The 26111-nt window shown below is 48.3% G+C and overlaps 8 protein-coding genes across 8 annotated transcripts; 4 read left to right on the forward strand and 4 right to left on the reverse strand.

Moving 5' to 3' along the window:
• Window positions 1-2274: 2274 nt before the first annotated feature.
• On the forward strand, window positions 2275-3417 carry KY384_004751 (uncharacterized protein; the record flags this gene model as incomplete). Its single annotated transcript, XM_044813255.1, has 1 exon — window positions 2275-3417. One exon carries the CDS (start codon window positions 2275-2277, stop codon window positions 3415-3417), a length of 1143 nt encoding a protein of 380 aa, XP_044669533.1.
• Window positions 3418-4224: 807 nt separating this feature from the next.
• Window positions 4225-4854, reverse strand: CYN1 (Cyanate hydratase; the record flags this gene model as incomplete). Its single annotated transcript, XM_044813256.1, has 1 exon — window positions 4225-4854. The coding sequence occupies one exon, from the start codon at window positions 4852-4854 to the stop codon at window positions 4225-4227; it is 630 nt and encodes a 209-aa protein (XP_044669534.1).
• Window positions 4855-5286: 432 nt separating this feature from the next.
• Window positions 5287-8589, forward strand: KY384_004753 (uncharacterized protein; the record flags this gene model as incomplete). The annotated part of the gene is made up of 2 exons (XM_044813257.1): window positions 5287-6587; window positions 6786-8589. The coding sequence occupies 2 exons, from the start codon at window positions 5287-5289 to the stop codon at window positions 8587-8589; spliced, it is 3105 nt and encodes a 1034-aa protein (XP_044669535.1).
• A 2258-nt stretch (window positions 8590-10847) lies between these two features.
• KY384_004754 (uncharacterized protein) lies at window positions 10848-12140 on the reverse strand (the record flags this gene model as incomplete). The annotated part of the gene is made up of 2 exons (XM_044813258.1): window positions 10848-11752; window positions 11954-12140. The coding sequence occupies 2 exons, from the start codon at window positions 12138-12140 to the stop codon at window positions 10848-10850; spliced, it is 1092 nt and encodes a 363-aa protein (XP_044669536.1).
• An 877-nt stretch (window positions 12141-13017) lies between these two features.
• Window positions 13018-14016, forward strand: KY384_004755 (uncharacterized protein; the record flags this gene model as incomplete). Its single annotated transcript, XM_044813259.1, has 1 exon — window positions 13018-14016. The coding sequence occupies one exon, from the start codon at window positions 13018-13020 to the stop codon at window positions 14014-14016; it is 999 nt and encodes a 332-aa protein (XP_044669537.1).
• A 3096-nt stretch (window positions 14017-17112) lies between these two features.
• On the reverse strand, window positions 17113-18162 carry KY384_004756 (uncharacterized protein; the record flags this gene model as incomplete). The annotated part of the gene is made up of 1 exon (XM_044813260.1): window positions 17113-18162. The coding sequence occupies one exon, from the start codon at window positions 18160-18162 to the stop codon at window positions 17113-17115; it is 1050 nt and encodes a 349-aa protein (XP_044669538.1).
• A 603-nt stretch (window positions 18163-18765) lies between these two features.
• On the forward strand, window positions 18766-21036 carry KY384_004757 (uncharacterized protein; the record flags this gene model as incomplete). Its single annotated transcript, XM_044813261.1, has 1 exon — window positions 18766-21036. The coding sequence occupies one exon, from the start codon at window positions 18766-18768 to the stop codon at window positions 21034-21036; it is 2271 nt and encodes a 756-aa protein (XP_044669539.1).
• A 2138-nt stretch (window positions 21037-23174) lies between these two features.
• On the reverse strand, window positions 23175-25530 carry KY384_004758 (uncharacterized protein; the record flags this gene model as incomplete). Its single annotated transcript, XM_044813262.1, has 4 exons — window positions 23175-23465; window positions 23516-24055; window positions 24102-25322; window positions 25519-25530. 4 exons carry the CDS (start codon window positions 25528-25530, stop codon window positions 23175-23177), a joined length of 2064 nt encoding a protein of 687 aa, XP_044669540.1.
• Window positions 25531-26111: the final 581 nt, after the last annotated feature.

The following is a 26111-nucleotide window of genomic DNA, read 5'->3' on the forward strand; positions in this document are numbered from 1 at the left end:
TACGACGGTAATCTGGAGTTTTGAGATGGATTGTGCTTAAGCTGCCTATGTGTCTAATCTTGGCGGCTTGAATTGAATGTGATTCCCGCTGGTATAGCTAATTGTGAGGTAGTTGTTGACTTGAATCGTATTCGTCGACAGCGCTGGTAACTGTTTGGCGGACTGCTAGCGGTTTGAGCAGACCATCGTTGGTTCATTTTGGGATTTAGACCGACGATGGGCGGTTTCGTGAGCTTTGGATGAACTGCGTAGAAAACAGTTTGAGATATTGCTAATAGTCTGGTGGACTGCTAGCGGTTCACATAGTTTAGAACCTGAGTAATCGGTTCGGTTTGGGTTTTGAATTAGGCCTTTTGAATAGTTGGCAACGCTAGCTGTTGATGCAATTAAAGTGGTAATTGTCGCTTCAAATAGCATGATTGTCAACTTTCCGTTATCAACTTGAGTAGTCGACTTGAGTGAGCAGTCGACTTGAATGAGGAGATAAGTTGAGTCATAATCGTCAACTTAATATGTAGCGATCGACCTTCGGCTCGGTAAGTATAAATGGCTCTGTTGATTCAATAAGCTTTTGGTGAACACTGCCGATCGACCGCCCTGCTTGGATCACACCTCTTTGTCAAGAAGGTGTGATTCGGAGGCCACCACGTGAAGGTGCAGGGTCGGAACTTTGACCTCCTCGCGGAGGTGGGTGGTAGTATGACAACTACCCCTATGACTCGGAGAACGATCCTTCGGGTCGTGCGAGGCTTCACGTCAACCTCCCCAGGCAGTATTATTGGGCCTCCGGACATCCACTATGGGACTTCCTTCAGCCCGTGAGTTTTTGCACCCCGTCATCTTAGATTGTTCTAGTCATAGGATGCCCACCGGCGCTCATGATGGGGTCCGTCCCCCATCCCAAGCACCAAGAAGAAGTGAGTATGCTGTGACCCGCATTCTTAGTTTTCCACCCATCTACCCGTTCATAAAAGGATCCTTGGTGGTCGTTAGGGGGCACGAGTAGGAAATTTAGAATTTGCTACTGGCGCTTTTGAAGCGCCATCACGTTTCAGCGCACCAGATCAAAGAAAGAAAAGACATTGAAAAGGCGTGCTAAGCTATAAACATTGGCAGACCAGCCTTTACCAAGAAAAGATATCAATGATTCTGCCATTTGCAGATAAGTTTCTGTCTTCTTATGTCAATATTGAAAACTTTAAGGATATTCGAAAAAGGGGCAACACTATACGTATCAGCAAAAGGGGCTTTATTAAGGAAAAATGTGAATTGCCCTATTTTTAGGAGAAAGATTTCAATTCTATTCGAAGTCCTCAGTAAATCAAGAAGAAAATTAAAAGGGAGGCAAATTCCCATCGAAAAAAATTTATAATGAAAAGAATTAAATTCATCAATTATTAAGTTTAATTACGAATGGAATGAATTGAGAAAGACTCTATGAAAGATAGAGACAAATTAGAAGAGTCTTTTGAAGGAAAGAAGTAAACTGACCTGCCTTCAATAATTAAGCTTTCTTCCTCTGAAGCCCTGATGATAGATTACAAAAATCCTAGTGGTGGGCTGATGCAATCATAAACACAATAGCAGCCAGTAAAAGAGCAACAACACCGCTTCTGTTAGCATCATAGGCACCACAACAAATTATAAAGCCAATACTAGCAGACTAAATCGTGCACTGATCCCTTATGTATACGCGATGGACGTCCTTGACGCCCCTGAAAAAACTATTACTGTCAACTGAAGTAATCTGTTATGCTTGATTTCTTTTCTTGAATCACCTTTCTTAGAACTGACTTTGGTGGCGTACTTGGCTGTACGAAATTATGACACAAAGAGTAGTCGTAAACCCTCCGAAATTCCTAATACAACTGATATGTATCGTACAGGCAGCCTTGTTTAAAGCTGATGAGCATTATCAAAGCTAAAATTGACCCACTTTTGCAGTGTGATCAATAGTTTGCTGGACCGCTAGCTATTGCAGCAAACCGATTACTGATTTCAAATAGTCAGTCCGGTCTGGCCTTCAAAGCAAGTGTTGAATTATTCATAGATATTTCTGGCATGACTATTTTGGTCTAGGCTTCAAATTGTACGGCTTGCACGTTCGCTACTTTCCGCGCACGGGTAAATGGGTTGTGGGCTTTGATCGAGTGAAGACAGATGGCTTCGTAATCTGCCTAGCAGTCACTTCGTTACTCAGGAACAAATTTCCTCATCCATCAAGCCATCGCCACATTGAAAATCGAATCGTGGGCCGTTGATTGACGAGGCACGATGGCGGCAGCTTTCGCAAGGACTCTTACTGAGTCTCAAATCGAAGAGGAAATTAGAATCGGGAATAAGTGGAGGGAAGTCGTTATAGACAGACCAGTCTCTGACGATATCAAGACACTGGTTAAAGATGATCTTCTGGAGAAGTGGCACCACTACAGGGACTCGAAATATCGCGACAACATACGACCCGCTTGGCATTATGAAGAGTATCGGACGACATTGACAGTTCCAGAGGGTACCATTGAAACGGAGGATTTACATGCCCTCTGCAATAAACCCACTGCTTTTTACTGGTTGCTGTCAGCGCAGCATCTCAGTTTTCACGGTACAAGCTGGGTCACACACTCAATCATCTTCCAGGCTCTACTTGACGAGTGGCTCCGGTGCTATGACTGCAAGCCAAATATTGAGTATGGCCATTGTTTTGCAGCTCCAATCAAGGTCTCTGAGACTGGTCCGTCTACCCTGCGTGGAGTCATTGACGCCCATGCCGAAGTCTGCAGACACATCGACAATGAATTGCGAAAGGCCAAAGATGATGCCCAAACCCCGAATTCGCAAGGGACAAAACCAGACATAGCAAAAAACTACTTCCTGCTTCCCCTCTTCCGTGCCATCGTCATGGTGATCGACAACCTTGATGGCTGGTACAACAATGGCAGAGATAAGTCAGACGACTGCCCCAGTGTCCGCAGGGTCAGCAGGTACCAGAACGTGCTACTCCTACTCACAGGAGTCGAGACAGGATTGAGTGCACCCATATCCTTCCAAAGTCTCATACCTCAATCCCTCTTTCTCGACCGATCCGATATCAAAGAAAATGACGCCGGCGTAATCAGAGTCCCCTTATGCACAGCTATCCAATTCATCGTCGCCCTCGAAAAGAGGGAGCACCTTGCTGCGGGCGCCAATTCGAGATATTATCCCCCATTTGAACCCGAGCTGTGTCCGTCGCGCCCGGTTGTCAATGCTGAAGTATGGGCTGATTCCCATTTGTTTGCGGCGGAGAAACATGGCTGGAATGTTGCGTACACTGATTCATGGGAGGCGATTCGGCGTGTCAAAGCTGGGTTGGAGGGAGAGCTATTCTATGTGCTTGAGCCTTGGGTCCCGCCGGGGGCTTATAATTGGAAGACGGAGTAATCGGGTAGCTCTTCGCTGCTTTCTCTAGGGTTGAGAAGGGTAGCAGTACTGGGAAGGTGATTGCCTATTCAAAGCTGGAGAGCGAGACAGGCGAGGACAAGGTGAAGGCAAATGACAAAACACAAGAGAGTCTTAGTATCCACGGTTCAGGAAACTGGCAGGAGCCAGGGCTAGAAATGTAAATATCTGATAGAGCCACCAGACTAGGTCCGCTCAGAATCGAAGAACGTGCCTGCAGTCTTTTCAGGGGAAGTGAAACAACGATAAGCAGTCTATGATCCAGCTCCAAAGCCAAATAACGGCAAAGACTATTGAAGACTCGTCCGCTTCAGTAAATCTCGATTGGAAGGGGATCACCTCCAGAAAGCCAAGCACAGGCTCATTCTCGTTCCTCAAACGCTTGCTGCGTATCACCTATGTACGCTCGCATTCAGGCGATCTCTTCTTTTCAAGCTTGGTACCGATATCCGTGCATGTTTCCACAATTCTGGAGGTCGCCCGTGCAATCAGCATCCGAACATCACGAGTAGCGAGATGGAAAATACGGTGACTTCTGAAAACATCCATCCCAGTAGGTTCAGCGAAGGCAGAGGGGTTGAAGACAATGCAAATCCCCATTCATATCTGACTGGCATATGTGACCTATATATCATCTAAGCACCCCTTTTTGAAATCCACGCCCCACAGCTTCAAAATCTGGAAAACGGCAGCCTGTCAATATCTCAGTCAGCCAGCGTAGCAAATCTCGCCCCGACGGGCGGGCCCTATAGCAAACACAACGAACAAAATACAAAAGCAGGCAAAGACTCACCACTTCCCCCTAAGTGTAATCACAGCCCACTCCCCCTTCTCATCCACCTCCTTCTCCACCTTCGTACTAAAACTAATCGCACTCATGATCCCATCCCCAAACTTCTCATTCAGAATCGCTTTATACGCATACCCATAATTCTGCACAATCTCATACAGCCTATAGATCAACGGCTCTCTGGGCGGCATGTCCATCACATGGCCCCTAAATGGATAACCCGCCAATTGTTCCTTCAATTCCCCTTCGTCGATGGAGAGGCATTTGGAGAGCGCCGTTACGTCTTCCGGCGTGGTTTGCGCTTGGCCGTAGAAGATTGCGGCTACGGCGACTTCGTTGCGCCCGATGGAGGAGGCGATGTCTGCGAAGGTGAGGTTTTTGGCCGCTTTAGCGCTGAAGAGGGTTGGTGATTGGAGGGGGAGGCGGTCGCGGAGGGAGGACTGATTGGTGTTAGTGAGGATGGATGAGAAAGGTTGAGAGGGTAGGAGAGGGGAGAGGAGCAGTACGTCAATGGTTGCGATGCGGGTGGTGGCCATTCTGAGTTGTGTTTGGGTGACTGGGCGGAGGGAGGTTGGGTTGAGGATTGTTCTTGGGAGGGTGCGAGAGAGAGGGCGAAGGATAGTGGCCATGGTCTATATATGTGGATGATTGAGGGGGGAGGAGTGCTCTATGTCCTCGGAGTAGTGATGAGCGGAAGGAGGCAATCTCGTCGGTTGAAAGGCAGCTTGTTGTTGATCTACGTCATCGCTTTGGTGGGATGGTTCGTGCAGCGGCCAATGAGCTGGCATCTCTGCTCCAGCCACAGGCTACAGAAATACTTGTTGCTTGACCGACATTAAGCAGCTCCGTAGAGCCTGTGAGTTGAAGGAGAACTCTTGAGGTTTGTCGTGATCGTCCCGCATTGGGCGCGTCTGATTGGACGGCTGGGATGCTGCCATTCCTTCCTACTGCCATGATATGAGATACTATCAATACCTATTATCTTGTCACCCCTCACAAGCGAAAATCCGTAGGCCGTTCAACTAATCCTGCATCTGCAAAGGGGTAGCCCTTCAGCGACTATGGAAGGCAGGCCGACCCACGATTCCAGGAAGGACGATGACGGCTTGGCCTATGGCGACGACCAGTCGGCATCGCGAGCACCAGGTGAAGATGTAGACGAGGAAGGCGAGGAAGGCGACAGAGGTCTCATTGGGGACACTTTCCGAAAGCTCCGAGGCAGACATCAGCCCCAATCATACGAAGGTTCATCGCAAAGTAATGCTCCATCGCAGTCGCAGGGCCAGGGAGTAGCTGGAGCTGGTTCTTTCGTCTTCGATAAATTGCATGGTGTTGTTCATGGGCTTGGTACTGAAGTAAAAAAAGTCGTTACGGGCCAGGGTGCCATCCATAGTCACACTCACCATGGAGCGCAATGCGGGGACGGGATGCATGACAATACCCAGCATCGGTATCATAGCTTCGCACCGCAACGGACTGGCAACGATGTGAAGTGGTATGTCGATGGTTGTGGATATATGTGGGCCGTCTCTGAGGCTCTGGAGAGAGCGACCCAGTCAATATGGATTCTGGACTGTACGAATTCAACCATCTCGCCAGTCTGCTACATGCTAATCATTACAGGGTGGCTTTCTCCAGAGCTCTACCTGCGGCGTCCCCCAGCAAAGAACGAGCAATACCGTGTCGACCGTATGCTCCAAGCCGCAGCCCAACGGGGTGTCAAAGTGAACATCATCGTCTATAAGGAAGTCACGCAAGCCCTCACGCGTAAGTATCTAACCCCAACCGTGCCCAAATACCTGCACTCTCTACTACCTCGCCATACCGATCGCTTCTCGAAAGCCGTCACAAGCGTAGGGCTTGCGGCTACCTTCCTATCTCTCGAGCAAGTAGAGAAAGAGTTTCCGCTGATCGAGGCGCCTGTGACAGTTTCGTCTTCCCATACTAAGCATTGTCTGGAGAATCTTCACCCTAATATTGCCGTATTCAGACATCCAGATCATTTACCCGATGCACAAACGCTGTCGTCCTCTTTCATCTCTTCGCTACAGAATATGTCTCTGACGGCGAAATCAGCGGCATCCTTGCCAATTGACGCACTGAAGGGCATTTATGGTATGAATGAGGACGTGATTCTGTATTGGTACGTGGCATTTGCGACTTTTCTTCAGTGTGACAAGCTGAAGATATCTCTCAGGGCGCATCACGAAAAGCTTTGCCTGATTGATGGACAAATTGCATTTATGGGTGGTCTCGATTTATGCTACGGAAGATGGGACACCAATCAACATCCCATTGCTGACTGCCATCCATCAAATCTTGAAAATATCGTGTTTCCAGGTCAAGATTTCAATAATGCTCGGTGAGTGTGCTATGTCTTTGCAGTATTGAGGGCTTTGCTGAGGCTTTGTACTAGCATCATGGATTTCCAAGACGTGAGTCATTGGCAGAACAACAAACTCGACCGGAAGGACAGCTCTCGAATGGTGCAGAAACCCTTGTTGAGTTGACAGTCCTAAGAGCTGATACATCTTTAGGGATGGTCTGATATATCGATCAGCCTTAAAGGACCTGTCGTTGAAGACTTACGTGCCCATTTTGTCGAAAGATGGAATTTCATCTACGACGAAAAATACAACGTCAGGAAAGATGTCCGCTATTCCAAGCTCACGTTCAATCAGAACCCTGCCGGAATAGTGTCGCCTCCGGGACCTCAAGGATCCTATTATCCATCTCGCCGTGAGCTGGATGACGACTCTTCTCGAGGCTTGAGTGAAGATCATCCTGGCTTTGGCGAAGAGGTGCGAAGCCTCGGCGAGAACATCCGTGGACGAGTTGGCCAAGAAGGCCATAATGTTTACCAACAGTATATGGGTGGGCATCAACACCATTCGCATCTTCACGGCACGCCACAAGAAGCAGGTATTCCCTGCCAGATAGTTAGGAGCTGTACAAAATGGAGCCATGGCATACCAACAGAGCACTCTATTGCTAATGCGTACATTGACATCATAGCGAACAGCCAACACTTCATCTACATCGAGAATCAATTTTTCATCACTGCAACATCTGACAAACAGAAGCCCGTACAGAACAAGATTGGCCGAGCTATGGTCGATCGTATCCTGCGTGCGGCACGAGCTGGTGAAAAGTACAAGATGATTATTTTGATACCGGCAGTACCTGCATTTGCAGGTGACTTAAAGGACGATGCTAGTCTTGGGACTCGTGCAATTATGGAGTTTCAGTATTTCTCAATCAATCGCGGTGGCTACAGCATCATGGAGTCGATTGCGAACGAAGGCTTTGACCCAACTCAATATATTCGCTTCTACAATCTGAGGAACTATGATCGGATCAACGTCGGCTCCACAATGCGCGATGTGGAGCAGAGAAGCGGTGTCGATTATGGTGCAGCTGCGGCTGCATATGATCAAGCTGCCGAGTTACCTGCGCAAATTCCCAGCGACCAGTACCAAGGGCGCTCGAAATATCAGGCATATCAGCAAGCCTCGAGCAACCTTTACCCGCAGTCTGGTCCAGATTCTGGCAGATGGGACTCGGTTAGTGAGTGTTACATGTTGAACGGTCAAGACATTCGTTCAGTCCCATGGACAAATGGCAATTATCAAGAGATCGACGCTTTTGTCAGCGAAGAGCTCTATGTACACTCCAAAGTGCTCATCGCCGACGACCGCATTGTCATCTGCGGGTCTGCCAACCTGAACGACCGATCACAATTAGGCGAGCATGACTCCGAAATCGCAATCATCATCGAGGATCCAAACAGTATCGATTCCATGATGAACGGTCGTCCCCATCGGGCAGCTCGCTTCGCAGCAACGCTTCGCCGCCAGCTCTTTCGGAAGCATCTCGGTCTGATTCCAGCGCAGGACATGGATCGACCTGATCAAAATTTCTCACCGATTGGCTTTGCGCCTAACAAGTATGACTACGGCTCTCCCGAAGACCAATGGGTAGTTGATCCCTTGTCCGACGATTTCCTAAACTTTTGGAATTCTCGCGCAAAAATCAACACCGACGTTTTCGGTCGCGTGTTCCATCCTGTACCACATGATTGCGTGCGGACGTGGCAAGATTATGACGATTTCTACGAACATTTCTTCAAGGGGGCAGAGAAGGAGGCGGAGAAAGGTGCAGCGAAGAAACCAAGCAAATATATGTGGGGTCACGTGGTAGCGGATGAGTTTGCGCCTGGGGAAGAGGGCGCAAGACAGGTGAAGGAGGAGCTAAGTAAGATTCGAGGCACGCTTGTTGAGATGCCATTGCTCTTTTTGATCAAGGAGGATATCGCGAAAGAGGGAGCGGCGCTGAATGCTTTTACTGAGGAGGTCTACACATGAGGTGTCGGCGCAAAGCAATCAAACCGCTGATATTGCTTTTGCAACGATTCGAGGTTGATGACAGAAATATCCATGGTATGAGCAGCCTCTCCAAGTGATCATTCTAGCGTTGCTGGAGAATGTCGCGCAATAGTGCTCAAGTCTTATGAGAATCCGAAACTTTCAATTCACTTGATGTCCGTTGGCCATCGCGTGACTCCAGTGATTATTCACTCACCATTGACGACACAACCACGCTTACTACGAGACAACGCAAGATAGTATTGATCATTGATTGTTTCCGACTAGTTTCGAGTTCGCTGCCCGACAAGCCAAAAGCGTCGACAATCTCAGTGGCAAGACAAACTACAATATCAAGCTCCCTCAAAGGATCAACCACAAACCCTTGACTAACCACGACACTCTCTCACATCGAGACCACTACCAAAATAACCAGTGTTCTTCATTGTGAGACCAACACGAAACATTGTCCTCGTCTCAAAGGCCTTGATCCATCCTCATCTACAACTTCCTGATCTCATTTTCATCTCGAACTCATAAAGATCTCTACTCCATCACCTTTCTCTTCATTCAATCCTTATCTCAAAATTAACTTCCCTTCAAACCAATTTCTGTACTGACTTCAATTCACACCAATTCAATCTGCAAGCATTCAAACTCGGTAAGTCCCTCCTTATCACTTCCATCACCATCTATCAAACTACCTACCTCTCATTTCAGCCACAACTCACCACAGCTTTCAGAAACCACAACTAATCAAAATCCCACAGCTTACTCACCCTATTACAAATCCAACCCAAAATTAATTCCTCCTACCAAACAATCACAATCACAATGTCTCCCGAAACTGCAGCAACCTCAACCTCAACCGCCTCCGTCTCAGGCACAAGCACTCACAACGTTCCCGGTCCCATCGTGTTCGACGCTGGTCGTGGTGAGTTACCCTCTTTCCTCCTTGCCTCGCCATCAAAGCACTCCATCGAAACGATTGCTAATCGTCTAATTTTCTAGGCCAACCCGGCTACGGCTGTGTCGTCATGTAACTTTCTTCTCACCATCAATCAAGGGTCTCAGGGGGTGTCAGATGAGAGAATGCGATGACAAGGGAGGCGATAGGCTCTGATGCCGCTCATGCAATACTTTTGAATTTGTGATCACGATTATGACGAGGACTATGACTTTCTTGATACTTGCGTGCGGGCAGCTGGTACCTCAATTACGGAAATTTCGATTAATTCTTGTCTGCAGCACCTGAACCTCTCTCAAGAATATTTTCAATTGGCATCTCGACATCTTCAGCACCGAGGAACGAAGAATTACAGTCTTTTTCTCGCATGGAAATTACAATATCTATTTTAATGATCAGGTATCTTAGATAGGGGAATAATTTCTAATATGATAATCCTCAAATCCTCATTTCTTTTTCGATTTTCTCTCCACTTTCTTCATGATGAGCGTGCTCTTTCCCTGGCGTCTGCAACGACAGAGGACAGAGCGACTTTGGGCAAAGATCAACATTACATTCTCGCTTCGAGCCCTGAATTTCCCAATGGCACGAAGACTTTTACCAAGACTTTGTTATGGCGAACGTAGACCAGGCACAAGAGTATTCGCGAGCTGTTCAGAAAGGCAGAGCCTCGATGTCCTACACCACTGAGCGCCTATGATACTCAGGGCGGTCCTTTCACTGGGCATTTGCAGGTGGATTGATAGGAGCAGTGAAGGGAGGGAATGATTAGAATAATTTGATGAGGCTTAGAGACACTTTGTGCTTTCTTGCAACTTAGGTCGCGTCAAGTAGGCTGGTATGGTACATAGACGGCGCTCTTTACCTTGCCAGATAGATTATGTCAGTCTCTGCCTACTTCCTGCTCGCTTTTGTAGAATTCTATGCAATCAAAAATTCAAATGGCGATGCTATGACTTTCGAGTTTGTTTGCCGCCGTATTCACAAGTAGCTACAGACTTCATGGAGATCAGAATTGCTTGTCTCTGGATCACGGTGGCGACTTACAAGTCATTGATGGAGGGTCGAGACTGAAGTTTTCCAGCATTCATTCACGCCCACTGCAGCTTCTGCCATTCTGCAAGAGCCCAGATACTTCAACTGTGAGCATGACGTCTATAGTTGCGGTCGTTGATTGGTGGAGGCAAGTGGGAACGAGTGGCCGCCAACGGCGTTCCCTGTAAACAATCATCGCGATGGCCTGAGTCTCTTAATTGTTTTGCTCGTATCATAAATTTGCCGATGTCAAATTTCAATCCTGCTTCCGAACATTCTTCGCTGGCGAATGCGACCTGATGGGATGGTCGCTCGAGCTCTTGTTATCATCATCATTGTCATCATCATACAGCGGCTGATCCTCAAAGCTGCTTTTCCTTCTCAGCGTCTGCATTGACATACGACTCGACGGGCTACCATCTGGGCTGAAATAGTGTCGCTGAGAGGTGACTCGATCATGCCACCTGCCTCGGCTAGCCAGCTCCTCCTGATCAGCATCGGACGCCTGATCATCTCGGGGCTGAGCTTCTCTCTCCTTCTTGGCGGCTTCTCTGGCTTCGAGCCACTTGTGGCTAGGCTCCCAATTCCATCCGTCTCCTGTAGTGTTGCAGATAGGCAAGGCCCATAACAATGGCCTTTCACCAAATAGATGTTTCATGTTTCTTCTCCAGCCAAGATTGAAGGCACTTGGGAGGTTTTCCGACTCTTTCTCATCAAGATAGTCTTCGTACCGAACTCTTTCTCTTGACTGTTCCATTTGAGCATAATGCTTTCGCAGCGAGTTGTACGCGCCCGACCCGTTTATACCTTCTGAGTGTCCGTTAGGTAGCATCACCTCTCCTTCCTCCGCTCGTGTGACCCCTGGCACTGCATTCGCATGGATCTCCGCCAATTGTTGCCCGTAATTTTGTCCACCCATTCCGTTCTCGTGACCAAATCGCTGGTTCCGCATCGTCTTCCGCAATGGGCTCAAGTATCTAGTCTGTTCCAAGCATTCAATAGTAGTCATGCCCCTGTATGCCAAGCTGATATGCCACGCAGTAAAGCCGGTCAGGACCAGGCCGATAATTCCAGATATCACACAGAGTAGAATATAATTGATGGGCGTCAAATCTTCTCCGTATCGGCTATCATTGAGCGCCTCATTCCAAACCCATATACCTGTTACGCCGAAGCAAACCCAACAAAAGATGCAAGTGTAGATCAGAAATAGAAGAAAGGCTTTGTAATTTCGAAGCCCTACACAAGTAGCCAACCACGGGCAGTGGTGGTCCATCTTCAGCACACATCGCTTGCAGGTTGAGCAGTGGTGCGCTCGGTCCGGTTTTCTTGACTGGCACTTCTTACAATATCGCAACTCACCCGTGGATTTCACGGTCAACGACTGGCTCTCGTTGTGGCGGGGCTCGTGTGTAGGAAGTGAGGAGTAGCCCGCTGACCCGCCTTGGTCTATGGGAGAGCCAGGGGGTGGAAGACGGCGGTGGTGTAACTCCAATTCAGGAGGATGTAGAGGATGATACCGAGCAGAGACGTGAATGGGTTGGCCCATTTGTTCGAGTGGCCAATCAGGCTGAGACCAGATTCAACCCAAATTGCCCATGTCGTCAAACCGTAGACGAAGGCCAAAGGGAAGTATGTCGCAACGGCACAGCACGCTCTCTCACATTTTCTGGCGCAGCTCTTTCGCTTCATCGGTCTCGAAGAGGGCGAGGAGGAAGGTGAGCGAGTCATGTCGCTCGAGGCGAAGGGACGCGCCGTGGTCACCTTTTCGTCTGTAGCGGAAGCATCACGATTCATAGAAATTGGGGTCGACTATGAATAAACGAAGGCATCAAGCCAGCCTGGGAAGGTGTAGCTGTCTCGTCTCCTAGAATGCTGCTCGTGGCAATAATGATCTTCTCTGCGAGGAAGGCCTCGAACTTGGTTGATCCCGTCTGACAGTCTGACGATCTGATATGATAATGTTCCTGGCTCGGATCTTTCCGCCCCTTTCCAATTTTGGAAGCCGCGTCAGTTCCTGCCTGAGGCTTGGCGTCGGAAAGGCTGGAACACGAGAAACACCGCCCTGTTGAAGCCTTCTACCGCTGATTGCGAACCAATATCTGAAATCCACTTCCTATGAGGCAGCTACGCTATTTTTGGTGAAGGAAGATGTCACAGCCTCTCGAACATAACCCTCAATCGTCAGCGCAATTGTTCGAACATTGACACAACGAACCTACATTCTTCATTGTCACCATGCTCTCCTAACCATATACGCTCGCTTCAGCTCTTGGAGCTTTCCTACTACAACACTCTCATTCTCAAGCTAAAAGCACGATCAAAAATCATGGCGGCAAATGATTACTATCAATCGTTCAGCCCGAGCCATCATGAGCAGCCACATAGACTCCCCTCACCAAGCTCACATCTACCTCAAGATTCTTATGCCTCTCTACCTCACGAACCCTCATACAACAATCGCCCGGTCCACTCACCCACAGCATACCCAGGATCACCAGTATCCGATACGAGTTACCATCCTTACACACAAAGCAACTACAGCGAGCCATCTCCATATGTTGCTTCGGGAGGAAAAAGCCCATGACCCAAATCCCTACGGGCATGATACAAATCCGTACGCAGACGATGTTCCCTTGCGACCACATCCACAAAAATCAGATACTGTTGTACAACACGACTATGACGATTCAGCTATTACAGATCGGCCACCCCCGCGCCAACAGAGAAAAAAGGGTCTCTTCTCAGGACGAATACCATGGGTCGTGTATACCCTTACGTTGATTCAATGCGTAGTTTTTATTGCTGAGCTAGCTAAGAACGGTAAGCTGGACTGCTCTGTGGTTGTTATGGCAAGAAACACTAATGCTCTACCAGGCGCCCTTACAAAATCTCCGATTGAGATCCACCCCCAATTTAACCCTATGATCGGCCCCTCTCCATACGTCCTCATCAACATGGGCGCTCGTTACGTACCATGCATGCGAAAGACTGATTTGACCCTCCAAGACATAACCTGGCCATGCCCCAACTCCACCTCTACCGACATTACAGACAAAACCAACTCCTGCCACCTCAACAACCTCTGCGGCTTCGGCGCCGCCGCCTACACAGACAAATCACTCCCTCATCAATGGTACCGCTTCATCCTTCCCATGTTTCTCCACGCCGGCTTCATCCACATAGCCTTCAACATGCTCCTTCAAATCTTACTGGGCGGTGACATGGAGCGAGAGATCGGCTCGATCCGATTCACAATCGTGTACCTCAGCAGTGGCATCTTTGGCTTCGTGTTAGGCGGGAACTTCGCACCAGAAGGTATCGCCTCAACAGGCGCATCCGGCTCGCTCTTCGGCATCATAGCCCTCCTCCTCCTAGACCTTCTCTACCATTGGGGGAGCGTAAGAGCCCTTGGGTTGACCTGATGTGGATTGGCGTTGATATCGTTATATCCTTCGCCTTAGGCCTCTTACCGGGTCTTGACAACTTCTCCCACATTGGTGGCTTCCTCATGGGCCTCGTACTGGGTGTCTGCTTACTACATTCTCCTGAACCATTACGCCGGAAAGTCGGCGCCGATTTACCACCGTACGCCACTGTTCAGCAATCCCGACCAGTTGCAGATTTTACGGCCGTCAAAGGCTTCATCAAAGAGCCAACCGGCTTCTTCAAGGGCAGGAAGCCGCTCTGGTGGGCATGGTGGCTCGTGCGGGCTGCCGCCCTTGTCGGTGTACTGGCTGGGTTTATTGCGCTCTTGAGTAATTTCTACAAAACGAATCCGACGAAGTGTTCATGGTGCCATTACTTGAGCTGCATAGTGAGTTCAATGATACACAAAACAAGATAGGGGAAGAAACTAACTTTGACGCAGGATATTAAAAACTGGTGTAAAGTAGGGCAGCTGCAAACCCAGCAGCAGAAGACTAATGATACGAACGGACAAAGCCCGTCGAAGAGGAGTTTCTTGGAATTAGCGGTGCCTGCCATAAGGGGTGCTGTGCTATGAGCGGCCTGTGTGCGTGAATCTGTCTACCCCAAAGTCACAAATGAATCAATCTCACGTGCTCTAAATCATATGTTGCCACGCAGTATCATAATTTCCTCCCTTATCAATTATTGCTCCTCTTCTGACTGAGTCAGCTCATTCTCTGCAGGAAAATGGCAGTTCAAATGGCATTTCTACTGCTTAGTTCTCGCCATCCTCTCCGCGCAGGTATGACAAATATGCATCTTCTGAGCTTCAAAAATCCATGATACGGCTTGCCAAGGTATCCCTGACTTCAGTCATTGCCTCAGCTGAAGTATCAGCCTCTTCCTTTGTTCTTGTAATTATATCGCATAACACCTCGGCCTCAAAGACTGCTTACCGGAAACATGTAGGGGACGCCATCAAAGCCGCAACTTGTTCCGCAACCTAGCTCGAATTCACATCGCGAACGGCAAAGCCTACCCGCGGGAGCTCAGAAAATTTCTATTTTACCAGCATTCCACGCCGTAACCAGGCTGGTGTGGCTCTCTCAGGTCGTGCGACATGATGTCGCCGACTTCGTTCTTTCGACCATGCCTCCACGAAACGCTGGAGGCAGACCTGAAACTGGCTTCGGGCGCCGATGTCGACCTTGCGCACTTTGACCTGTACATCAGACCGTCATTTACGGAGTCTTGGGTGAAGCGCATTCTGAGGTGTTGGGGGGGCTACCGATGTGCAAGTGGTGCATTTCTAGCTCACTCATTTCAGAATGGGGCACCCAATTTTGGCGTTTGAGCTTTTTATGAACCTTACGCTAGCCGTTATGTCACTTGTTACAGGTCCTCTACATATGGAGAAGTAAACAGCAGAAACGATCTCTGGCTCGCGCTTTCGTAGTTGAGGCTTCCCGCGCCTGTGAATAAGGCGGAAGCGCTCTTTGAGAATTTTTCACTTGAAATTGAGGTTTCCCTGTTAGGCATCACAATGCACGACACCCATCTCGAAGCGTTTTGTTACTGGCACCGGGGCAATGGGGAATCATACAATTACAAAAAAGGATGGCGCTCGGTGTAACGTATTTGTTAAAAGCCATCGTGAAAGAGATTTCTCAATGCGAGTGCCTGACATAGGGGCATCGCATGTACAGCGAGGACTCCCTGGACTATGCTCTGGGCAAGAGGTTTGCATATAGCATGCTTCTGCACTTGCCTCTGGAACACGATATTTTGCTCTCATGCAGAATATCGTATTGATCTCAAAAGCCTAAGAAAATTGAGAAGAACTGAAGTCATGGTGCTAGATTATAGCTTTGATCAAGACCTCTGGAGAAACAGCAGATGTTTGAAAGGATGGTCCGACAACGTACCAGCGCTTACGGTCTCGATCAATGACAGGTCGGGTAGCATAGAGACATTGGACGATCTTTGCGGCGAAGACGAATTTGATAATTAAGGACGTATTTGGGAATAAAGACAAGGGAAAGAAGTCTGGGTTCAAGGCCAAGATGAACTGGCCTTTGGGGAGGTGGCAGGAAAGTCGAGGCTGAGGGGAGAAGTTGATGGCGACCTTCTGTTCAAGCCGCATTTGTATGGGATGATAGACAAGCCGTCCTCCCATATGAAACGGAAGTTGAAAAAAGAATAGCCGGAAGCGGGTAATGTCACATGAAAGGATTTCCGAAATATTAGCGACCTGGAGGAGACATATTGGTACGAGCGTAACACCAAGGCTGTACCATCGCACAGCAGGTGAATGTGACAGTGGTTTTAAAGTGGGACTGCTTTGGTCAGGCTCTGGAGGTCTCACCCGCCTGCCCAATGAGATAGACCAAGTCTTGACCGTGAGCCTCTTGCTGAATTCCTGTACCCTAATTCACGACTTTGAATACTCAGTCGTATACATTCTACTCGGTGTGGAAGCTCGCAATTGCCTGGTACGAGCAAGATGTAGCCGAGAAGGTTGATCCTACAAGTGAAATTTCCACAATAGCCTGGATGGGAGACATCACCAATGTCTCTGAACAGGGTAAGTAAGGGAGCTTGTCTGAAGCTGTCATGTTTTGTATTCCTGCTCAAAATGTAGGTCTGGCGTGATATGCATCTTAAAGACCTTGTTGTCAGCTTCGCCAATTTGGTCTTGAATGACGCCGTCTCCAAACTCGTATTGCAGTTTCAAGAACCCCGTTGTAGTAAAAGGCGATTTATGCCGGACGGTAGGAATGAAATCGACGACTAGAGTTGTCAGTCTCGGATTGGAGGTCTCAATTGATACCCAAATTCGATAGATCAAGTACGCTTGACTGTCACTTGACGTTCTATGTAGAAGGCTTGTTGCCTTTTCTCAAAATTCCCTGTCGGTATGCATAAGTACATACAAAACTGTTGAACAATCTTGTGAGACCTGCATCAATCGACAACGGTAGCCGCATCCCTGACGCATGAGGACGGGGTGAGTCCAGCCGCGTGCATTTGCATGATGATCATTCGAACACGCTATCAACGAGAATATTTTCTTCTTGGCCGTGGGCCATCAGATGTCCGACCCGAGCTCGTCAACGTTCGAACCATCCCCCGCAGGGACCAAATTCCTTCGTGACCGTTCTTTCTTCTCTCAGCATATTGACCAACCAGTCTTTTGCAGGCTGTAGTGCAGGAGCCATAAACTTCACTATTGTGCACCCTCGTACATGACAAGCGCTCCACAGCACCTGCCCGTTCTTCTCAGCCTCTTGTCTCTGTTGCCTCCAATCGTCGCGTGTATTCAGCTTCTTCAAATCACCGCTAGCCTCAGATGTCTCCCAATTTCGCCCTCCAATGCGTGGCATCAAAGCGAATTCGTCAACGAAGAATTTGCCTAGGCTCTCAAACAGCGGTCCTCTCAACACGAGCGTTCCCATAATGCCCATGTTGTCCATTCGTGCTCTCAAGCCCGGCTGCTCAAGCATAATAGCATCCCTCACTAGTAGCCTCTTCCTTTCCGCATTCGCACTGTCCGTCGAAGAGACAGCGAAAACATCGTTTCTGCCCCTCCATGACGCTAGGTCCCATTTCTCCCCTCTAGCTGTCCTGCCCTCGGTGAACCAATCCACAAAGCCCACACTTCCTCCATCCGCAACTTCAAAGGTTTGAAATTGTGCGTAGTAGCTACCTGCAAACGGCTGGACAGGATCAGGAGCAAGCCAGAGTGCAGCACCAGCGCCGACTGTAGCGTGGAGTATCTGCGAAGAAGGCGGATGAGACAATATGGAGGAGGCTGCAGGAGCGTAGACACGTGTCATTCCCTGTGTTGTGCAGCATATTCGAGTGCCAGGGTCGAGAGTAAGGGTGATTGAGATGGTATCACCTGCGAGGAGACCGCCGCCGTAGTTGAGGAGGAAGAGGAGGGGACATGTTGAGGGCAGGGCTGCTGGTTGGGATGATCCATTAAGCTCAGAGGTAGAGGCATCCTTTAATTTCGAAGGAAGCTTATGAGATACCGAGGGAAGTAGCTTGAGCGGGTACGAGTAGGTCAAGGTGGTGAAGGTGGGCGTCGAGCCGATAAGCGTCAGGTGAACGATGCCATGGCCAGCTTTGGAGGTAGACGCGGGGAAAGGGGATGGCATGCCCTGGTCAGCAAAGGAGAAGTAGATGCGATTGGAGGCCGTAGCCAAGCCACATCTCTACCAAAATGTTATGTCATTGTCGTGAAGATCTGCCTGTAGTGGAATTGACTTTGTCAAGATTCTTGGAATAGGATAGCTTTTCATTGGTCTCCTTACCGAACGCCGAGATTCGTGGTTCACTACTCCTTCTTGCTCGCTCGATTTCCCTATAAGATTGAGTGGATATGTAGTATGCATTTACCTCATTTGCTCTTGTCAATGCCTCAGAACGATCCGAGGGACAACAATGGGAACTCGTGCATCACCCTTAGCCGTTTGTCGCCTTTGAACATGTCGCACGAAATATTACACCGTGATATAGCCACACCATGTGAAGTCCCAATTCTCGTATGGAAAGTGCATCTTACCTACATCTACATGTTCTTATATCGGTGACTTACTCTCTTTGCTTTTCAAAAATCGTCCCAACCCTTTTCTCCTGGTAGCCTACAGATACGAGTACGGCAGGATCGATCTGGTGGGTGATGATGTAAGCAGCCCAGAAGGCTGTCAACACTGTCAGCATCCCTCGAGATTTTCTTTCATTGGCATCAAAGCACTACTATGTCCCTTCCAAATGCAAAACTCAGCTGTGAGGCATGTCAGCATCGCAAAACCAAGTGTGACAAACAGGAACCGTGTGGCGCCTGCCAGAAAGCAGGGTTCAAATGCACTACTGTGCAGCGCCAACGATTGCCTCGAGGCAAGACTGGGAATGCGAGAGGACAGACTAGTGCACTTAAAGCCAGGATCACAAGATTAGAAGGTTTGGTCTCGCAATTGCAGGATACGGATACCACTGCCACATCTGCTACCACACCGGATATAGGCCCAGGCGCGCTGAATGCAACGAACAATGAACTGCAACAGTGCCGTCCGCACACCAATGGTCTTCAAACGTCCAGCACTAGCCTATCATTACTTCCTAACGGTTCAAGTAGCCGGCTCATTGCCCCCGACTTTTGGACGGAGCTCTTAGATACGGTCTCCGGTTTGCGAGACGTTCTAGAAACGAACAATGAAGACGATACTGGCTCCATGACTTCAACCTGCTCTGAGGCCGCTTACAACCAGAATGCCCTTCTTTTTGGCTCTGCTGTTCGTTCAAATGATGCTACTGCCTTGAAGCGCCCACCAAAAAGCAACAGAGAGGCACTCTATGGGATATACCAGACCCGAGTCGACGCAATTCTCAAGATCTTGCATTGGCCTACAGCTCTGAAGTCATTTTCCATACCTACAACAAGCACTGACGGTAGTCCTACGTTGTCTCCCGCGGATCAGTCACTCGAATTTGCCGTTCTATTTGCAGCTATGTGCTCATTGAGGGATGATGAAATCAAGGACCGAAGAAGTCTCCTCGTGAGATACCGTCAAGCCACTGAATTATCTCTCTCGCAAGCAGGCCTCATGAGCAGCCTGAATATTGTAGTCTTGCAAGCCTTCGTCCTTTACCTCGTAAGTGACACCACCCTCCACCATATTCATCATTCGATGCGGCCAGCAGCGAGTGACACAGCCTGTATCAATGGCACCAATTTGTCAGTGCAGTTTCTTGTCATGCTGACGACTATTGTCCAGGTCGCACTTCGCTCGTGCCAAAGCACCGCCGAAACGTGGACGCTCATAGCCACAGCTGTTCGGATTGCAAATGCTCAAGGCTTGAACGCAGAACCTAAAGCCTCAGATACAGTTCTTGACATTGAACTTCGTCGTAGGCTGTTGTGGTGCATCGCCATAATTGACCTACAAACGTCATTCGATCGAGGCACTAAGCCTCTTTTATCAGCTGACGAACTATCATCGATGCCTCTGAACATCGACGACATCGATTTATCTGCCAATACCCCCTTTACGAGCAACATCGATCCTGCAAACACCCGCTTCACGGACATGACGTTCAGCCTAATGACATACCATGCCATGACATGCCAGCTCAAACTTACCGAAGTCGACTCATCCCTGACTAAAGGCAAGGACTTGGCGCAGGGACGGAGTGCATGGGCCAAGAAGATTTACATTCTGACCGAGTTCGAAGACTATATGGCGCGATTGTCTCAATCGTGCACGGATCCGCCTTCACTACTCAAAGAATTCACGGTCTTGTGCGCGCAAGGTATTTCGCTTTCTATGCAACTACTGCTACGTCGCCCTCTCCAGGGTAAGTCACAAACTCGTCCACCCCCAGAGGACCGTTTTGATGTCATGACTGGAGCTACCGAGGTTTTGGAACGCTCGCTCTTCAAGCAAATAGGCGGCCGATTTTCACCATGGAGTTGGAACCAATGGACGAAATGGTACGCCTTAGCTGTGCTACTTGCAGAGCTATGTCATCAGCCCCAGGGCTCGAAGGCAGATCGTGCATGGCCGATCACGCAAGAAGCCTTTGACGTGTATTCGCAGCAAGTGGCGGACGGTGCAACAGGTTTACTTTGGAAGCCAATTGAGAAGCTAATGCGAAAGGCTAAGGCTGCGAGAGAGAGTAGCATGGTAACACCGCCTATGCCAATGCAAAAATCTTACATGTCCCAGCCATCGAGGTTTGAAGACCTAAGTCTACGGAAAGGTAACCCTGACAGTGTTTTGATTGGCAATGTCATGCCGGGATGGGGACCGTTGTACTCAAATGAATGGTCTGATTCATCAGGCAGTAGCCCATTCAATACTAGCACATCAAGCAACACTCAAAATCAGAACGCTGGGTTCGCCGGGAATCCAGCACCAGTGGAAGACCAAGACGCAAATTGGTGGCGCGACTGGGAACTTTTCGTTAACGATATCTACGACCCTAACACGGTCTCAGACTTCAACAACATGGCGGGATGTATTTCATAAAAGGCCAAAGCAGAGCCACGTAACCAACAGCATATCATGTGATTACTTGGTACCTAATACTCAACCCAACAACCATCAATCTACGCAACACCACCGCCCTCCTCCCCTACTACCTTCACTGTCCCCTCCCCTCCTCCCTAAACTCCAACCCCTACCACCACCCCTCATCTGCCCAAATAACCAATTTGAGCCTGCCAATCGGCACAGTCCGACCATCTATCAAGTAACACAAATCCTCTCACTCAAACTCGCCGCCCGTGTCGGGCCCGAATCAGATCCGAACTTGCAGACCATCGAGTGGGGGGTTCCATGCACTAAGAGGGGGAACGGGTGCATGAGCGCAAAGACAAACACCAAAAAACGGAAAACCCAGAGAAGGGCGACGAAAGGGAGAGTTGAGCGCCCAAAGGAAATGCGATGGGATGAAAGGCTCGCCTCATCCCATAATCTCAGAATGACCCCCTCGCCCATGAATGAAGCTCTGCACCCTCGTTCTCGGGAACGTGGGCGTGTGGAGATTTTCAGCGCGGTTGAGGCGAGTCTACATGTCGGCAGACCAACGCTAAAGCTCGGCTGACCAACGCTAATCTAAAAATTTAGCGTATAAATAAATCCCTCATACTAATTAAGTCTATGGTCCGGTGAGCTTATTTGATTTCATTAATTAAAATATTTTTTAAAGTATTAAAATCGATTTGAAATCGATTAATAATTGTTTCTCTAAGGATTTTCTTAGCAAATTCTTAAGAAATTCTTTAGAGAAACAATTCTTAATCGATTTTAAATTAATTAAAATCTTTTTTTATTTAAATTGAAAAAAATTTAATTAAAAATTGATTAAGAATCGATTATAAATTATTTCTCTAGAAATATTATTAAGAATTTACTATAAAATTCTTAAGAGAAATAATTTATTTATTCTTAATTAATTCTTAATTAATTAAGAATTGTTTCTCTAAAGAATTTCTTAAGAATTTGCTAAGAAAATTCTTAGAGAAATAATTAGAAATTGATTAATAATTAATTTTAAAATATTTAAAATATTTTATTTTATTATTTTAAAGTTTAGTTTTAATCGATTATTAATTAATTTTAATAATTTTAACCTCGGCGGACCAATTGAATATCCGTTAAATATTACTAAATAAGCTAAATCCGCTAAAAATTTTAGGGCGGGGTTGGTCAGCCAAGCTTTAGCGTTGGTCTGCCGACCTGTAGACTCGGTTGAGGCGGGGGGTAAAATCGCAGGTCTGGTACTGGGAGTCTTAGTGGTTGAATTGCCGAGAGGGAGAGGGGGGTTGGAGGGGGATGGGGATGAGTGTGGAAGCTAGAGTGGATGGGAGGAGGAGGTAGTAAGGAACACGGTGGTAGTGGTGGTGGTGGTGGGAAATATTCGTGAATGACTGTTTGACGAGGAAGGAAGGTTGGTGGTGGTGAGATAGATAGAGTGGTGAAGAGGAAACATTATACATGATTGCCAATCGCATTGGCTCTGAATGCGCCTTGGCTTGCGAACAAGAGACGTATGTCTTCTTATGCATGTGCGTATGGGCCTCACCCTCAATGCATTGCATTTACTACGGGAAATTCCCGGAAACAAGATCGTACTTGAACCCTCGCTTGAAGATCCATCATGAATGGAGATCTGAGGTGCTCATCGCAAGTTTTCTCATTATTGCCTGCCTGTCTGGAGGATCAGGATGCAAGACAGAACGAACGCCTATGTACATTCAAGGGATGGAGATCCCGTGTTTTCGTCCCAGTGTTATACTTATACGCCACCAACTCCGTCCATAAGGACTTCGACGCAATTTTCATGGCGCAGTCTGCTCCTTTTGCCTTTTGTCTTTTGCCTAGAAAAGACTTTTCGTGGCGTTGGGGTGGCCTAGACTGCCTTGAGACAATGATTGAACGCCATCAGTGCGTCGCTATGATTATTTGGCCTCAAAGGTTATGTGCTGCTAATGCTGAAATGGTTCGTAAAGCGCGTTTCGGTCGTGAAGCCGTGTGAGAGAGGTGGCTGACGCTATGCTAGAAGGTGATGTGAGAGTCCTCCAAAAGAGAAGCTCGTGACGCCAGTATGCACCGGATGTCTATGTTAACCAAAGATACCGAGGTCTTTTGGAGGTAGGTGGAGATCAGGAGAAAGATTTTGGGATGGAGAAGATCTCTGGGATTTGGGCGTCGTAGGTGTTAAGGAAAGCGGCTTGGTGGGTCTTGGTGATGCTGTTGGAGACAGGAAGGAGCTGGAAGCCTCGTCGCATCTCGCTTTCGGCAAACGTCGAGGCACGCTTGTATCTCCTGTCCATGTATTTCTCATATATGGCAGCGTGATGTTTCTGAGGGTCTTCGCAGCACTCTACCATGAGCAGGACTATGCTATAGAGCTGTGAATACGTGTAGTTGGAGTAGTAGACGTGGGCAGGAGACTAATCAGAGTCAGCATCCTTTCCTTCTTGGAGCATGAAGGCAGACAAACCCATTCTCCTTTCCTCAACATCATTCGAGCCAAGCAGTGAGCACCGGCGGCGAGAAAGGATGGTGGGCTGCCGACGAATCTTTCGTCCACGATGGTGAGCTCGAGAAAGTACTTTGCTAGCGTCCGGGTCTCCAGATCGTAGTCGTCAGCCTTACTGATTCTTCTTAAAAAGCTCATCGGCCCAGGCCATCCCAGCTCGAATTGTAGCATCGTCAGCATGAAGCGTTCTGCTTTGAGAATCTCATCAATCGAGTAGCCATTGTCAACCATGTAGACTATTTCTTGAACCGATGGGCAGTCGATTTCTTCATATTTGGCTGCGATGAAGATGGCCGTTGCTCCTACTAATTGAAGCTTGCCAAGCGAGACGACCTTGCAAGAGAGGAAGCGGTCGATATAATTGACACATAGGAACAAAGTCTCCGGCAGAAGATTGAAGCGGTGATGGACTTGGACTATCCAGTCCATCAGGACAGCTCGCATTGACCACTGAATCTCTGCTTGATTGTCCATGTAATGGGCATTGGGCAGCATCTTGACCTGAGAAAACTTAGTTGTGTTATGAGTATAGAGAGACTATACATACCTCGAGATTCCTCATGTACTCGAAGATCTCATCACCGTATTCAGCAACCATTGTTGTATCCCAAGCTTCATCTTCTAGCTCTTCTACCGTCTTCGCACCTTCTATCATCTCTTTGGCGAGAGCAATCTCTTTCCTCGTTCGTTGGGACATCTTTGGGAAGAGTATTGTTGTAGCACCACCTGTGGTGTTATCACCCCTTGATTTAAATGATCTCGCTGTGACATATCCGTCTTCCTCATATGTCTCCGGTATTTCCTCTTCTTCCCAATACTCTTCTGGCTCTGAGACAGGGGGAAGATTATGTCTTCTTGCGAGCTCTGGGTAAACGGTGTTTTGCTCAACAGTAGCGATGTGATCTGAAAGTGGTACTCTGGTGATGTGATGATTTTCAGCTAAAGCCTTTTCTAAGATCGATGCTTCTTTTATTATTGACTCAAGATCATCATGTGTGTTACTGATGGCTGATGGCTCCTTAGCTTGATCAGCACTGACACCGTCTGGCGGTGGTGGGGCCACATTGTCCGGCTGTGTAGTGAGAGGTTCTGGATCTACCGCTGGCTCTTGGCTTTCTGGGGCGTCTAAGTACTTGCTTCTCGTCCTTCGAAGATTCGCCTGAGAGCCTGCCTCTTGACCTTCTCTGTGTATGTTTTGCACTCGAGGAAGCTCGCGATGAACAGGAGGAATGGGCCCCAATGAGGGGAGAGACTTCTTAGGCTCAATAGCAAGCTTTTCCCGCGGAACAAGACCCGAAGCCGAATGTTCTGTAAGCACAGCAACACTTTTTCTATTGACGATTTTGCGTCCCATCAGCTGCTCTGCTATTGGATGCTGCGTTGCTGCCACTGGTAGCTTGACCGCAACCTGGCTCGACGAAGTCGTCACATTATTGAGGAGACTCTTCAGGCTACCGATGGTTGCTGGGCGCTGTGCCGGTTTTTGAAATGTTGTCTGTTTTTCTGGTATCGGTTGAAGGTTTTCTTTAAGCTTGTGACCGGCCTTGGCGCCAATGACCGAGTCATCTTTGCTTGGACGCAAAAAGTTCGCTGTATTGCTCAGGTCGCCGAATGCAGTCCGTTTGGCCGCAGCTTTGAGTGCACCCGCTTGTGATAAGGACGATAATGCAGGACTCGACTTGTTGCGCTGGTGAATTGTCTTCTGCGCTCCTCCTACGGGCAAAGCGTTTTCATCGTATATTCTCAGGGTTCGCACAGGTCTCTGAGGCTATGGAAGAATCAAAGTCAGTATTGTAAACATTGACTGATGAAGCTTTGTGCACTGCGCCATAGTGAGACCTCCACACGGAGATGTAGCAATAGGATCATTCATATACTCCTGACAATTAACAGAGTAGGGACCAATAGCTGTAGTCCCTAGGTGTGCACCGATATAGTTATGAAAGTAAGACAATTGCACTCACTTTGGCATCCATTGCGGGCAAACGCGTACACGACGAGTCACTGATGCCTCAATTGATGAGAGGAGGCCTTAATGACTCGTGTCTCCTATTTGGCTGCCCGAGTCTGTAGGGACGAGAGGATGATATTGTTTTCAAGGCAAAGTTTGCTGACATCTGTGAGCAAGCAAAGCTATCACTTCGACATAGGTATCATCATAAGATGTTGTTGTCTAATTGTGCTGTATTCGCGTGATACCATTAACCTAAACCGGTTTGTTGACAATCAAGTTTTCCCTGACAACGGGTAATTGCGCTAAAGGACTAGCTTCCGCAATAGCCGCGGCACAAATAGACGTCGCGTCATCCGCGCAACCTCAGAATATCAACAGCAGTGTCGCATTCCGTGAACATATATTCTTATGATAAACGGTGACTGTAGGTGAGTAGAACAGCTACTGGGCCAGTAGTCTCTCGAGTTTGAGGTCCTAACAGTCAGGCGTGGCTTTGCTATCACGAGCAATGTGGCCGAGCTCTGCCGGCGGTGTTCCGCAACGCGCAAAGACGCCCAGTCACGTGACGCGCTCTTTCGAATAACGTTGTCAGCGTTTCATCGA

The sequence above is a fragment of the Bacidia gigantensis genome (assembly GCF_019456465.1).
Source record: "Bacidia gigantensis strain McMullin 20006 chromosome Unknown contig_244, whole genome shotgun sequence".
Lineage (NCBI taxonomy): Eukaryota > Fungi > Ascomycota > Lecanoromycetes > Lecanorales > Ramalinaceae > Bacidia > Bacidia gigantensis.